The 16,724-nt window shown below is 40.3% G+C and overlaps 1 protein-coding gene across 3 annotated transcripts in view; it reads left to right on the top strand.

Moving 5' to 3' along the window:
* prkd1 (protein kinase D1) overlaps positions 1-16,115 on the top strand; it is a 302,791-nt gene extending 286,676 nt beyond the window's left edge. For all 3 annotated transcript variants that reach the window (XM_048599966.1, XM_048599967.1, XM_048599969.1), the window contains 7 exons: positions 1,927-1,999; positions 4,739-4,845; positions 5,354-5,515; positions 7,296-7,394; positions 7,540-7,807; positions 13,076-13,161; positions 15,100-16,115. In XM_048599966.1, coding sequence (XP_048455923.1) covers positions 1,927-1,999; positions 4,739-4,845; positions 5,354-5,515; positions 7,296-7,394; positions 7,540-7,807; positions 13,076-13,161; positions 15,100-15,318 — 1,014 coding nt within the window. In that variant the 3' untranslated portion in view covers positions 15,319-16,115. The remainder of the gene's footprint in view (positions 1-1,926; positions 2,000-4,738; positions 4,846-5,353; positions 5,516-7,295; positions 7,395-7,539; positions 7,808-13,075; positions 13,162-15,099) is intronic.
* The last annotated feature ends 609 nt before the right edge of the window (positions 16,116-16,724 follow it).

Raw genomic sequence — 16,724 nt, forward strand, 5'->3', positions numbered from 1 at the left:
CTTTTCTAATCCATCCCTGTAAATGTCACCCCTCCTTCCTGGAACCTTAATAGTAAATCTTGTCTGTATCCTCTCGAGAGTCTCATCTCCTTCCTAAAGTGTGGAGCCCAGAATTGGACATTATGCTGCAGCTGGAAAAACCCACAGCAGAGTTTTATTTGAATCTGCAGTTTCTGACAGCTGGCCTACAAAAAAGCCTTCTGGCTGTTCATCATGACCATACCTTTCCTGCCCAACTCCATTGCTCCTAACACAAGATTTACTGAGAACCCTAAGTTAGCATGGGTGTTTTTCCAATTAAACTTTCACTTGTAACAATTTCACATAACATTGGTTTCACTTTATTCATGTGTGCAATGTTGTTAATTGTTGAGACTAGCTTAGTCACAGAGCTAAACATACTGACACACCTCAAAGTTGGCAAACCTTTGATGGTTACAGGGGAGTTACAGATCTTGTCATTATGGTGGAAGAAACAATGTAGCATTTTATCTCCACTCTGTTTTGAATATTCTTATTGGTGCCCAGTGTTGTCGTCACCACTCTGTGGGACAAAGCTGAATTTGCAGATGCAGCAGCCCTCCTTTCTATGTACTATAAAGGACATTGGCTGAAATAACTTTTGAGGTGAGGAGAGTTAATTGAAATGTGACAGATAAACTTGAAATCCTGCAGAGATCCTTTGGCCAACATCCTGAGATGGACCCGCATTTCAGTTGTACTGATATAGCCCTTTTGCCTCCTAATTTTCTTCATTGACTTATTATTGCCCCCTTTCTACATCCTGAAATCCAGGCACTTCCCATTTCATTCCTTGATCTCCCTGACCCCAATCTACCCCCATTGCTACCACTGACTCTCCCTTCTCAGTCCTGAGTCTCAATGCTGGCTGCCATTCTCCTGTTCCCTCCCTTGAGCTGCAGAATTCTAAAAAACAAAACAACTGACCACAGTCTCAGCTATACAAAGTCAACTGTTAGATATCACCTTTAAACAAACACGAGCGGCATGCCATAAGTCACTGGCCTGATCATGAAGATAGGATATGAGTGCAAACAGATTTAATAAAATGAGTACTCAAGGAATGCAAATGGGTAAGATTCTGGCATGAAACAATATGAGGCACAACCTGCCACAAACACACCCCTGAGTTAATTGCTAACTTTGAAGTTTCCATCAGGAGAGTGAAATTTCAGCTCCCACCTAACTAAATCACCCCACCATCCACGTTTCCCACTCTTGCAGGCCTCATAAGAACCCCTTAGTGTTTAGTGAAACATGCTGGCTTTTGGATTCTACCTCCACTTTTAAAGTTCAGGATCTGAAATGCTTTATTAACCTGCCCTGCCACTTTCAATCTTTGTATGTAAACACCCCTAGGTCTCCCTGTTCCTGTACTCCCTGTCAAATTGTACCATTTAGCCTGTTTTCATTCTCCTCATTCTTTCTACAGAAATTTATCATCCCACACTTTTCTTCACTGAATTTCATTTGCCATGTGTCTGCCCATTCACCAGTCTGCCAATGTCATCTTAAAATCTATCACTAGCATCTTCACAGTTTACAACATTTCAAGTTTCATTTCAGCTGCAATTTTTGAAATGTTGCCCAGCACCCCCAAACCTAATCCTTAATATATCAAAAACAGCCATGGTCCCAGTAATAAAACCTGGGGAACATGGCTGATGGTCACTAAATATAGCTTATGAAACCTTTCACCCTTGTGTGCTATAAAATATTATTCAGTGTTGGAGATGAACAATATTTGACAGCAATGTGCAAGAGTTTAAATTTTGGCATTTCAGGATTAAATGCAGAGTTTGTAATTTAAATGTGATTTTCATCTGGTTGAGGAAGTCTTTTTCTCAGTAATGAGGCTTATGTAAGCTATTGTAGCAAATGTCAGATATAACTGTCTTCCAACAGGATATCAGCACAGTGTATCAAATATTTCCAGATGAAGTACTGGGATCCGGTCAGTTTGGAATCGTTTATGGAGGTAATAAAACTTACCGTACTGTCCAGAAATTACCATATTTTAACAGCATCAATCATGATTGTAGACACGGGCAACTGAACAGCTATATTCTAAAGATACTCGCTCAGCTGGAAGTAACTAATTATGTTGAACGATTTGCATTTTTTTAATAATCTGTAAACTTCATTTTCTCCATTCATGGAACAAAACCCATTGTGAAGTACACAACCTGTCACACTACCTATGTTTAGTGATCTGCAGGTGGTGATCTGTAATTTTTTTTCCACAAAGGTATTTGTCTCCAGTAAGTAGCATAAGACAACTGCTACTACATTATATTTTATCATCTGTGAGAGAAAAAAAATAGGGATTGTAAAGTGAATCTTTAACCTGGGCGATCACTTTGCTTTTATGTGCCAATTCTTCTGTTAGTGTGTTAATGTGAAGAGCTTGACAGTTGTATCAAGTGATGCAAAAGATGTAGGAGGAAAGGTTTTACATTTTTCTAGAAGTCAACATTAATCACACGATGGCCGTTAGTAGTACAGTGTTTTGCACAGTCTGTAGATATTAGACAAAAATTTTACAGGAGTTATCTATAAGCTTAATTTCTTAGTTCAATTCTTTAATTAAGAATTTATCTATCACAACTCACCAAACAGGGAAATGCTGGTGATTTTTTTGCTGTTATAATGCCAAATAAATTGCTATTCTTATGATTTTACTGCTGTTAGCATTGATATTGGATGGGAATTTCAGCTATTAAAACCTAGAACCCAAGTGGATGAAACCACAAAGCTAGAAAATCAGGCATTTTTATATTCTCTTTCAAGGCAACACAAGAAAACATCTAACAATTGCCAAATAGTTACATACTGAAGAAGAGTAATAACAGACCAGCCATTCACCAAAAAATGTAATCTTCCACTAATGATTAACTTTTACAATGTAGTTTACATTATACTAAAGGACAATTACCATAAATGAAGGTGTTTTATTGCAGTCACTGTTTGTTTTACTAAATTCCAATGGTTTTACTTTTAACAATGTCAATTCTTAGAAATTGTTTCTTAGGCCCTTTTCTAGTTGGGTCATTGACATAGAGATTGGCATAGGTGCATTGATATCCAATTAGGTAAGGAGTTCTTTTGCAACACATGCACTCAACTTCATTTAGCACCAGTGTGTTTGTTCTATTTGGCTCTTCAGTATGACTGATTCTTTGTACAGTCTCCACTGAAAGAGAAGCGAAACAACATAGAAACATTTCAGAGAAGGTTCGCTTGACTCATTCCTGGTTTGGGGTGTTATCTTATGAGGAAACTTTGGACAGGCTGTGCTTGTATCCTTTATAAATGTAGAAGAATTAGAGGCGATCATATTGAAGCATATAAAATCCTGAGAGGAATTGACAGGATGGAAACCAAAAGAATGTCTCCCTCTTTCGGAGAGGCTAGAATCAGGGTATACACATCACAAGTAAGGTGTCAGCCATGGAGCAGAGAAGCATTATTTTCTCTCAGAGGGTCATTTGAACACTCCTTCCCAGAAAGTGATGGAAGTGGGATCATCAATTACTTTAAGGCAGAGGTAGATATATTTTTCACTGACAAGAGAGTCAAAGGTTCTCAGGAATTAGCAGGAGTGTGGAGTTAAGGCTGCACTCCAATCCTTCATGACTTCATTGAATGGTGCATCAGGTATAAGGGGCCTGGCCAATTCCTGCTGCTAAATCATATGACACTATGTTGATAATAATTTTTCTTAACTATCTAGTGTAAAATAAATTACAAGAAATTTTGACAGCAAAAAGTAACAACCAGCTCACTGAGATAATAAATAGATGATGAAATAATGAGGTAGTTTTCTTGTACTCACTTAGGTGGATACCCACTTCTACAAAGTCATGAAGAATACATTTGCTTGTAGTGTTAGCACACATTGAATGTCCTGATGTCTGTAAAGAACACCATCGATTGACAAAGTGCGGACATTAATGCCCAGCCTCAAAATACCACCACACATATTCGTAATCCTGTAGTCCCTACTGGACCACATTCCATAACCTACAAACCATTGACAGCTGCATCTCTCCATGTTGCACCTGATTGCAAACATTGCCTCATGGGGTGAAGTCCCATGTTTCAACTTCCCACAGGAAATTAGGACCATCCTCCACCATTTGAAAAGGGCCAGGGAAGATGTGGCTATTTGCTCCACAAATGGAACATGGGGCACAGCTCAAATTGTGTCTGTGTTCATCCACATCACACCATGGCACATATACTGAGCTTCTGCCCTGAGAGATCCTTTCCTGGTAATGTCACAACCATTCAGACTGCACCAGCTGAAGCTGTTGAATGAGTTTGTTAGGAATATAGCTGTAGGCCATTCAGCTCCTCAAGCTTACTCCACCATTCTAGATCATGGCTGATTGTCTACATCAACACTATACTCCAACACAATCCCCACTATTCCTTGATATTGTTAGTAACTAGAAATCTATTAATCTCAAAATAACCTCAAAATTGAAGTATAACTGCTTCCCCAGCCTTACAAATTAAAAGAACACAATTCCTGAATTTCGACATCAATAGTGACCAGTTGCCCAAGGATCCTGTTTATTGACATGATAACCGAAGAGAGCTGGAGGGGGCTAGAAACACAAATTGACAACTTAAATATCACAAGAAAAAGAAAGATGTTCCACTATTGCAGTCTACATTTAAAGCTTGAATTTTTTTTTTGCTTGTTTGTTAGGCAAACATCGCAAGACAGGGAGAGATGTAGCAATCAAAGTAATTGATAAGCTAAGATTTCCAACAAAGCAAGAGAGTCAGCTTCGGAATGAAGTTGCCATTTTACAGGTAAATGGGGGAGAAATTCCGAATATTGACACCAACCATTTGGAAGCATCAGAGTTAGTCATGCAAGTGGGTGCGCTGGGAGTGGGGGAGAGTTGGAGGAGCACCATCACAGAGGGTTGACACATCATCCTTCTGTCTTTGAGAACCAGGCTAAAATTAATTGGTTTTGCAGTCTTAAATCTTGCTGAAAGAACCATAGAATCATAGATAAGTTACAACACAGAGAGAGGACATTCAGTCCATCATATCTGCACTGACTGAACCATTTGTTGCCAACCCAATCTCACGTTTCAGCACCTGGTTTGCAGCCTTGCAGGTTACATCGCTTCAGGTGCAGGTAGAGGTTCTTTTTTTCAATGGGCTGAGGGTTTCCACTTCAGCCATTGAACTGGGCAGCTCATTTCACTTTTCCACACCATACTCAAACAGCTTATTTAAAGGATATACTGTATTATTTCATTGCCTGTGGCAAAGATCACCTTCTCATAGGTACAATTTCTTCACCTAGAATCTGCATCACCCTGGCGTGGTGAATTTGGAATGCATGTTTGAGACTCCAGAAAGAGTGCTTGTTGTCATGGAAAAGCTCCATGGAGACATGCTAGAAGTGATCCTGTCAAGCGAGAAAGGACGACTGCCAGAACGTATAACAAAGTTTCTTATTACTCAGGTACATGACGCTTACAAGGACAAGCTGATTAATAATAGAATATTTAAGACAGACATGTAAATAGGATTATTAATAATACTGCAGGTGCATTTTCACTGTATTCTTTTTAATCAATTGGCAAAATTAGCATCCAGCCCGCTGCTAAAGTGAGGGAAATCTGCTTTAACAATATCCCTGACAATGACTTAATATAAAAGGATGTGTAATATTAAAAAGCCAATATATGGGACATAATTTGCAATCCATTTTGAGCCACAGTCTCTTTGTAACTGGTTAAAAGTAGAGAGAAGCTCACTCACTCCTGAATCCAGTTATAGGTGAGACAGTGGCTCAGTGGTTAGCACTGCACCTCACAGCGCCACAAGACCTGGGTGCAATTCCAGCCTTGGGTGACTGTCTCCCCGTGTCTGTGTGGCTTTCCCCGGGGGCTCTGGTTTCTTCCCAAAGTCCAAAAATGTGTAGGTTAGGTGGATTAGCTATGCTAAATTGCCCATATGTGCAGGCTAGGTGGATCAGTCATGGGGCATATAGGGTAGTGGGATGAGGCTGTGTGGGATGAGGGTTGGTGTGGACTTGTCGGGCTGAATGGCCTGTCCCCATATTGTAGGGATTCTATGGACACGTCTTGTCTTTAACCTTAATTACTTTGCTAATATCAAGTTGGACTTTGGACACCACCTGTGTTCACCATAGGTCTAATCTTAAGAGTAAAATGAGTAAAAAAATGTCAGCAATGTTCATACTACTTTGTAGCATTGTCTGCATATATTCCTCAAGTTATTTCTGGATGTCTCATTTGAGTTTCCTTCAAGGTAGTCATGAAATATCCTTCCCATTGCTGGTTTTCCACCTAGGCCTAAGTAGCATCACTAAGCTGTATCTTTTCTTTCCATTAGTCAAAACTCTCACCTTTTATGGAAGCTTGTCAATCCTACTTTGCCAACTACTTGATTCCCTTTGCCAAAAAGCACAGTTGTACCAACTGAATTAACCCTTACACTGCTGTCAACTCCAATAAAATTTTGGCTCCTTGGTTGAAAATAATTTCCTACATTTTCAGCACATTGTGAAGCAATGTTACTGTAATCAAGATATAGTAGGTGGGATAAATATAGCAGATGTAAGTTAAAATAAATTTTGGAACACGTGATGCAGTTCAGATGGGAAGTCACTGGAAGAGATTAAGGGTATAGACTTAGAGGGATGAGAACAAAATGAATTAAGAGTTCCATTTTAGGTTCTCTTCTGTTCAGTGTGTATGTCAACGTTTTGGAATGGGTGTGCAGAGAATAATGTTTAAATAAATGAAATGTTAAAAACTAAACTAGGTTTGGAGGGAATTACTTTTAAGTCAGTTGGTTGAATATAGATTTAAGCAAGAGTTTAGCGAAATCGCAAAATGTGAAGACTAATTTTGTTGCATCACATCTCTATCAACTATGCAGTTGAGTTGAATTTTGACAATTCTTATACATAGAAAGCTGAAACAGTTTGTCGAGATCATAATCCCACAGCAATCAGGCACCTATACCTTGGTCAGAGATGTAAAAATCACAACGCTGCATACTTCATAGAATTGTGCTACACGTTATTTCTCACAACATCATCGCAGATGTATATATTCTACATTATGTATTCTTCCTTTTTAATGTTTATGGAGCACTTCTGAGAACAAAGTCAAGTCCGATTTTGTTTATTCCCAAACTATACATTGAATGAACAGGAGGTATTATTTCTTGCCTAATATTTTTAGTAATTTGACTTTTCTTTGCAAAAACAGATACTTGTTGCTTTGCGACATCTTCATTTCAAGAATATAGTTCACTGTGACCTGAAACCCGAGAATGTGCTGCTGGCATCAGCTGATCCTTTGCCACAGGTTAGATTGAATATCTCATCGTCATGTCTGAACACACGTCCTGTAAATTCTCTGTATCATTGCAATTCTGTACAGTGTTTTTCTTGCAGGTTGTTACACTCGATCATTTTAATACTCATCAGATCTGGTGCTCTTCTAAATATAGGTCAAACTTTGTGACTTTGGATTTGCACGTATAATTGGGGAAAAGTCTTTCAGGCGTTCTGTGGTGGGAACACCAGCATACTTGGCTCCAGAGGTACTTCGGAACAAAGGTTATAACCGATCGTTAGATATGTGGTCTGTTGGAGTCATCGTTTATGTCAGTCTCAGTGGCACCTTTCCCTTCAATGAAGATGAAGACATTCATGATCAAATCCAGAATGCTGCTTTCATGTATCCACCTAATCCCTGGAAGGAGATCTCCCTTGAAGGTAAAAACACTACGCAGACTTGCTGAGCACAGCAATGGAGTTATAAGATAAAAAAAAATTCACTATTTCTCATTTAGCTTCTAATCTTAAAGGGAGATTCAGCCATGGACTTGTCAGAGATGGTCATATGAGTTACTGCATGCTAAATTGGCCATTGATGAATCTCACCTCAGGTCTGTGGGATTCTGACCTGTTTTCCTTTAATTAAACATTAGGCCCTCTGGCTCTTGCCCCTCTCACTTCATCAGCTCCCATACATTCCCATGACCTTGTGCATCCCATCTCATATCAACCCAATAAGTCAGAAATTGAAACCTAGACTCAGTAATAGCAACTATGAAACTTTAATTGATTGCCATAGAAACCCATCTGATTCACTTCTGGCGTTTAGAGAAGGACATCTGCTGTTCTTAACTGGTCTTTTTTTTCTATTCATTTGTGAGCTGTGGACATTGCTGACTGGCCAACATTTCTTGCCCATCCCCAGTTGCCCTTAAGAAGGTGGTGGTGAGCTGCCTTCTTGAACCGCTGCAGCCTACCTGCTGTAGGTTGACCCACAATGTCATTAGGGAGGAAATTCCAGGATTTTGATCCAGTGACAGTGAAGGAATGGCGAATTTCTGCAGTGCATCTTGTAGATAGTACACACTGCTGCTGCTGAGTGTCAGTGACGGAGGGAGTGGATGCTTGTGGATGCAGTGCCAATCAAGCGGGCTGTTTTGTCCTGTTGTCCTGGTGTCAAGCTTCTTGAGTGTTGTTGGGGCTGCATTCATCCAGGCAAGTGGGGAGTATTCTATCACACTCCTGACTTGTGTCTTGTAGATGGTGGACAGGCTTTGAGGAGTTAGGAAGTGAGTTACACGCCACAGTATTCCTGGCTTCTGGCCTGCTCTTGTAGCCACTGTGTTTATGTGGTGAGTCCAGTTGAGTTTCTGGACAATGATAACCCCCAGGATATTGATAGTGGGGGATTCAGTGATGGTAACACCATTGAATGTAAAGGGATGGTGGTTAGATTGTCTCTTATTGGTGATGGTCATAGCCTGGCATTTGTGTGGCGTGAATGTCACTTGCCACATGTCCTCCAAGCCTGGATATTGTCCAGATCTTGCTGCATGTGAACATGAACTGCTTCAGTATCTGAGGAGTCAGAAATGGTGCTGAAAATTGTGCAATCATCAGCGAACATCCCCACTTCTGACCTTACAATGGAGGCAAGGTCATCGATGAGGCAGCTGAAGATGGTTGAGCCGAGGACACTACCCTGAGGAACTCGTGGAGAGATGACCTGGACCTGAGATGATTGACCTCCAACAACCACAACCATCTTCCTATGTGTCAGGTACGACTCCAACCACCGGAGATTTTTCTCCCTGATACCTATTGATTCCAGTGTTACTAGGGCTCCTTAATTCTACACTTGGTTGAATGCAACCTTGATGTCAAGGGCTGTCACTTTCACCTCACCTCTGGAATTCAGCTGTTTTGTCCATGTTTGAACCAGGGCTGTAAGGAGCTGAGTGGCCCTGGCGGAACCCAAACTGGGCATCACTGAGCAGGTTATTTCTGAGCAGGTGCTGCTTGATAGCACTGTTGATGACACGTTCCATCACTTTACTGATGATTGAGAGTAGACTGATGGGGTGGTAATTGACCAGGTTGGATTTGCCCTGCTTTTTGTGTACAGGACATATTTGGACAATTTTCCACATTGTCGCGTAGCTACCAGTGTGGTTACTGTACTGGAACAGCTTGGCTAGGGGAGCGGCAAGTTCTGGAGCACAGGTCTTCAATACTATTGCCGGAATGTTGTCAGGGCCCGTAGCCTTTGCAGTATCCACTGTCTCTAACTGTTTCTTGATATCATGTGGAGTGAATGGATTTGGCTGAAGACTGGTATCTGTAATTCTGGGGACCACTGGAGGAGGTCGAGATGGATCATCCACTCAGCACTTCTGGCTGAAGATTGCTGTGAATACTTCAGCCTTATCTTTTGCACTGATGTGCTGGGCTCTTCCATCATTGAGGATGGGGATATTTGTGGAGCCTCCTCCTCCAGTGAGTTGTTTAATTGTCCACCACCATTCACAACTGGATGTGGCATGACTGCAGAGCTTAGATCTGATCCGTTGGTTGTGGAATCGCTTAGCCCTATCACTTGCTGCTTTTGCTGTTTGGCGTGCAAGTAGTCCTGTTTAGTAGCTTCACCAGGTTGACACTTCATCTTCATGTATGCCTGGTGCTGCTCCTGGCATACCTTCCTGCATTCTCCTTTGATCCCCTGGTAGTGGTTGAGTGGGGGATATGCAGGGTCATGAGGTTACAGATTGTGCTGGAGTACAGTTCTGCTGCTGTTGGTAGCCCACAGCGCCTCATGGATGCCCAGTGTTGAGTTGCCAGATCTGTGCGAACTCTGTCCCATTTAGCACAGTGACAGTGTCACACAACACGATGGAAGTTATTCTCAACGTGAAGGTGGGACTTCGTCTCCACAAGGACGGTGTGATGATCACTCTTACCGATACTGTCATGGAGAGATGCAACTGCAGCTGGCAGATTGGTAAGGATGAGGTCAAGTATGTTTTTCCCTCTTGTTGCTTTCCTCACCACCTGCCGCAGACTCAGTCTAGCAGCTATGTTCTTTAGGACCTGACCAGCCCAACCAGTAGTACTGCTGCTGAGCCACTCTTGGTGGTGGAGATTGAAATCCCTCACCCAGAGTACATTTTGTGCTTCTGCTATCCTCAGTGCTTCCTCTCACTGTTGTTCAACATGGAGGAGTATCGATTCATCAGCTGAGGGAGGGCGTTATGTGGTAATCAGCAGGAGGTTTCCTTGTCCATGTTTAACCTGAAGCCAAGAGACTTCATGAAGTCCGGAGTCAATGTTGAGGACTCCTACAGCAACTCCCTCCTGACTGTACACCACTGTGCCGCCATCTCTGCTGGGTTTGTCCTGCCAGTGGGATAAGAAATACCCAGGGATGGTGACGGTGTGTCTGGGATGTTGTCTGTAAGGTATGATTCTGTGAGTATGACTATATCAGGCCATGGCTTAACTAGTCTTTGAGACACCTCTCCCAATTTTGGCACTAACCCCCAGATGTTAGTCAGGAGGACTTTTCAGGGGCAATAGGGCTGTTTCTGCCGTTGTCTTTTCTGGTGCCTAGGTGTGGCCTACTTGTTACTCCACACCCAGAAAATGTGGCTAACTCTTCACTACCTCTTAAAGGTCTAGCAAGTAGTTCAATTAAAGGTGGGCAACAAATGCAGGCATTATCAGGGATGCCCACATTCCATGAAATAACACGTTTGAAATAAGAATGTCCCCACCCATCTGACACTCAATGAGATCTTGTTCCTTCCTATCTATCACCTTTGCCGTTATACCTTCTATGCCCAGCCTCCATCATGGGTAAATCTCAGGTACCAAGTTAAGATGCAATAAAATTCATCATATCTTTTGCAGCCTTTATGAGAATAAACAAAAATCCATTCATGAATGCCCAGAAGATTTTAATCCCTAATAAAAACAAATGGACCTGTATTCATTGCCGCTAACTGACCCTTTAATAATCTCTTTATGCAGTCAATCAATCTATGAACTTATTATATCCTACTGAGTTAGTCACAGGTTGTACAAAGCAGCCAGGTATTAATAACAACATAATAATATGCCTTCAGGTAATCTCAACAAACATCTTATTACATTTGCTCAAACAGATTTTTTTCAAGTGTCACTGACACTGGCAGGTTTTTTTTTAATTTTGGGGCAAGCTGAGGATTTCAAAAACCTTCACAGCACAACAGTTTTACAGAACTTATCCATCCTTCAAGAACATTTATGATCACTCTAAAAATTTGAATCTCCTGCAATGTGCATTGTGAGGCCCTAGCTGCAGTGAAAGTAGCATCTATTTAAATTTTCAAGTTATCCTTTTCTAGCTTTCAGTGCAATTTTGCATCCAAAATCTTGCTCTGTGCCATTTCAGCACCATTTTGATAAAAACTAAACAAGAGGTTTGCTTTAGCTACATCAGAAGCAGGCATTAGTCCCCAAAGACTGTATTATCTGCTTCTACTCCCTTTAGTAACTTTGGTTTGTATCTGAGGCAGCAAGCATCAGTTCTGATTGCCACTAGAAACCTAATTCTGAGCAACACAGAGTGGAAAAAGGTTTATACTCATTTTAAACACTGCTAGTCCTAATCCCGAGATCCACAATCTGACTCTCGACTCTAACCTCCAGACTTCTGGATCTATCCTGGCCCTGAGTTCCCATGTCCCTCTCCCACTCCTGATTGCCCTTCAAGGTCCCCCAGTAGTACCACAGATCCCAGCAATGTTTCTTCCTGAATTCCATTGGTGTCCCCTATTGTGGTCTGAGGGCCAACCATTCCCTCTCCAGACTTCTAGGATATTAGCAACTCACTTACCTAAATATTGGCACATGATCCAATATGGGCTCCTACTGCTGCGGTTTCTAAATAACAATGAAGTCTGAGAATTAAAATCCCAAGCTCCTTGGAGAGCCCAAAATATGGATCATGCTGAAATTCTCAGTAATGTTCTTTTTGCACAATATCCACAGCTTCACTGAGCAGAGTGAAGACCACTAGACACAATTTTCCCCTGCATTGGTCAACAATAGAAACTGACTGAACACAACTGATATAGTTTAGATTGAACCAGGAGCGCAGTTGAAAATAGTGCTACAAATACTTAATTATAATGGGATTCCACTTTATTTAGTGTTCAAGAAATTAACCATTAACATTACAGGTTCAACAGCCAAAAGTGATTACAAAAGATATAATTTATTGCACTTTCAGAAAACTAAATTAAGATGGAAAACTTGTGTACCTCAACATTTTTTCATTTACATCAGAGTTCTTGGTTAACTTTCTGATTAGCAAATATTTCTTTCATAATACCTCAGCATAACTTGAAAACAAACTATGGCAATAAGTAACAATCATACTGGTAAACAAAATTGCTTGTGTCTGCCAAAGCACCTGCAAATGGCCTTTAAATTCATATCAAATGTGTATTCTTTTGTGATTGTTCATTCAGCTGAATGATGATGATGGATAGCTTTTGAAATCTGTAGCCCCAGGGTTAAGATCACAGAGCCAGCACTTGACCCTCCAGAGAAGCTTTAGTTTGTTTGTGTGCATTTTCTATTTTCATTGGCATAGCTTAGAATATAAATTCTATTTCTGTATTTAAAAAGAAGTGCATGGCATTTGATTGTATTTTTATTTTCCAGCTATTGATCTCATCAATAATCTATTGCAAGTAAAAATGAGGAAACGTTTTAGTGTGGACAAGTCTCTCAGCCATCCCTGGTTGCAGGTCAGATTATTTTTCTATAATTCTTTTCTGCACTATTTATCATTTCTTAAACCATTCATGGAAAATGTGCTTGCAATATTCAGATCAGTCTCACCCAGCTTACAATATAGAAGTCAAGAATGGAATAGTTTGTCAATGTTGGCTTCTGTAATTAAATTGCACTCAATTCATTTTTGTTAATCCTATTCAAGCCAGTACTGAGAATGAGACCTAGGAGACTGAGCAGCATTTTGTTTGGGTCTAGCTACTTCTCATTTTATAACTCAAAATTGGCTAGGATGTTATTAACAGTCCCTGTGAGTAGATGTGCAGATGTGTATATTGAGGTTCAGTCCAATCTTGTATTCTGTCAGGATCACAACTGTCCTGATTGTCATTCTTGCCATATGAATATCTGTACTGAAACTAGGTTTTAAAATAATTTCTGATAGTCAGTATTAATTTGATTGTTCTAAGTTTACACTTGTTGTCAGTAATCTTTTGGTTAGTGCTATCACTTGCTTACATAACTGGTTCCCATGTCTTGAGGTTGGTTGGCTTGCCGAGCTGTTTTGTTGTTCCGCAGACATTTTGTTACCGTGCTGGGTAACATCCTCAGTGCAGCCTCTGATGAAGCATCGGTGTGTTTTCCCGCCTGGTTTTTAAACTCTGGGGTCCATTGCGATGGATTGCCTCACTTCCCGGTTTCCTCTGTAGTGGAATGTATATGGGATCGAGTTCAATGTGTTTATTAATAGCCTGCTTCGTGGAATGCCATGCTTCCAGGAATTCTCGTGCTTGTCTCTGCCTAGCCTGTCCCAGGTTTCCATGTCTTTTACATTGTGGAGTGGACTCACATTTACATTTTTTGCAATTAGACCTTTTTTTTCTAATCAACCTGTTCAGAGATGTTTTCACACAGCTCTGGAGCAGATGGGGCTTGAACTCAGGCCTCCTGGTCCAGGTGTAGGGACACTACTACTGCACCACAAGACAGCCAAACTTGCATTTACCTCGGCTGGTAGTATACATTAGAGTGAACTGCGTTTCATTCCACCTAATTCTATTTACCATTGATTTTGATAGAGAAGACAATTGACTGACAGGCTGTGGATTCACTACTGCTCATCAGATGTTACACCTCATGTTAAATTTTGTAGCCTCAGTGCCCAATATCAATGTATGTGATAGTGTAAGATGCTGTGCGTGCAGGATATCAGGCATATTGGAGCTCCTCGAATCATTCAGTCAACAGATTGTTAACCCTTCGATGAGATGTGGCTGAAGTGAACCATTATGCTTGCCTTTCTTTTACAGCAAATGAACATCGAGGCCGAGGTTATGATTGAACTCAATTTAATCAACTTACCTGTCTGTAGTAATGCAAAATAATGAACTTGCTGCACTGCTTATATTGATGTTCACCATATGACTTAAGCAAAATAATCTTTAAGTACACTCCTGTACCCCAGCCACCTCTGTTTGGGTAAAAGTCTGCTCTAACAGATTGCTTGCTTAAAAACTGGCCAGAATACACTTCTGTCCCTAGTTTAGAAACAACTGTTCACAACCAGAGAAGATAGCCAATGTGAGAGAGACCCTGCTAAATATAGGATCAGAGACTTCACAACACAGTGGGTGCAAGGTGTATCTCATTTACTGAGACAGGCTAACAAATCATTTATTGTTCCTTGGAAACAGCTTCCATTTCTAGCTCATTTGCATTTTAACTACCTTGTATTTTGGTGTTTTCTTCTTTAAAATATTGTGTGAATGTACTTTAAAAAGCATTTTTCTCCAAACAATCCTCAATACAACAAAGGTCCAGTATTCTGAGGATGAACAAGAAAGTTAACAAAGGTGTAATTTGTAATAGTCTCTAAATGGTTACAACTCTGGAAACAGCAGTATTTTGACCATGCAGCTTGATTGTTCCTTTTCTTCATCTTTGTTTTGAAGGACTACCAGACATGGTTGGATCTACGAGAGCTTGAGTGCAAATTTGGAGAACGCTATATCACTCATGAGAGTGATGATTCCCGCTGGCAACAGTTTGCTGGACAGCATGGTTTGGAATATCCAGTACACCTAGTCAATCATAAAACTGATTGCACTGAGAATACAGAGATAGAGGAAGCAGAAATGAAGGCTCTGAGTGAACGCGTCAGCATTCTTTGAAACAAAATTGGACTCAAGTATTGTAACAAGCATACCAGCAAGTGAAAAGAACTTATCTCAAGTAATTGCAACTTCTGCTCCAACCACAGCTAGGAGGGAATGCTTGCTAATTTCTACTGGTGACTGTAAACTTGCAAAACAGCTGCTGTTCTAATAGCTACATCCCCAGTCCAATAATGAAATTGTAAAGTACTGAGACTTTCAACTTTGACAATTCACTTATTGCATTCAAGCAACATTGTGCGTATATTTTTGTGTGTAGGCGACTATGTTCTTGTACATCTTGTGCAAACGGCAAGCACTAAATCAAAAGCCTTTACGTGAATAGATTGTATTTTTCTCATTCCATAAACAGTTTCCAGTGTGCCTTGGCAGTGAGCATTTCTATTTACAGATAATGCAGCCCTAGTCAAGGGTAAGAACTAATTTGTAAATTTTGCTTTATAAAATGTTTTTAACTTCTTTCAGTATTTAGCTATATACCAACTCTTGGAAGAGTGTAACATTATTGCTGTTCTGTGAACAATTTTCAGCTTGTTAAGAACAAAGGATTTTTAATACATACAGGTAACCATTGGGATAATTATGTTCAAAATGTATAGCTTATCAGCCACAAATGGTAATGAGGGAACAATATTCAAGATGTACAGCAATTGAAGACTTGTTTTAATGTACAAATGTGAGCTGCTCTTGCAAGCCTCAATGCCTTAGTAACAGTGTTTCTAAAGGATTGGTCAGGTCGAATTCTGCTACTTTCTTAATGTTGCAGCATTTTAACTAAAAATTGCTTGATACCACATGGTCTTTGTCTAGAATTTGAATTAATTGAAATGTTGTTAAAGTGTGCCTATTTACGAAATTTTACGTCCAAGTGGCTTGGGATATTTATTGCCACAAGTTCAAAATTAAAGATAGAATGAAACTTTCGAACTCTCTGGCATATAACCCTCATATATATGCATATAAGTACATAAGCTCTTTGATACCTCTCCAATTACTTAGCTCTACTTTTGACATGACTAACCCCTTTGTCTATCTATCTATTTTAACGTCTCTCCAGAAACCAGCTAATAAGCATTTCAACAAGGCTTTTGCTTCAAAACTCTTATCCACCAGCTACTCAACAGTAATTTCTGTAACAGAGTACAGCTCAACCACATACAGATTAAGGCTTCACTTGTCATATCTAAGAGCCAAATTTCCCATCTGTAATTCAATGACTTAAAAATCCAATATAAAAGATGTGCAGGTGAATTTTCACAACCATAAAAGTTTGGGCTGCGATGAGGGCAGATGTCAATATTTTCAAAGCTGTAATCCAACTCCAACCCATCACAGAGGCGCAATGAGGGGTGAGCAGCTAACCTTTTCTAGGGTTAAGTTGGGTGTGTAAACTTAAGGATTTA

This window comes from Rhincodon typus, chromosome 8 (genome assembly GCF_021869965.1).
Source record: "Rhincodon typus isolate 14 chromosome 8, sRhiTyp1.1, whole genome shotgun sequence".
Lineage (NCBI taxonomy): Eukaryota > Metazoa > Chordata > Chondrichthyes > Orectolobiformes > Rhincodontidae > Rhincodon > Rhincodon typus.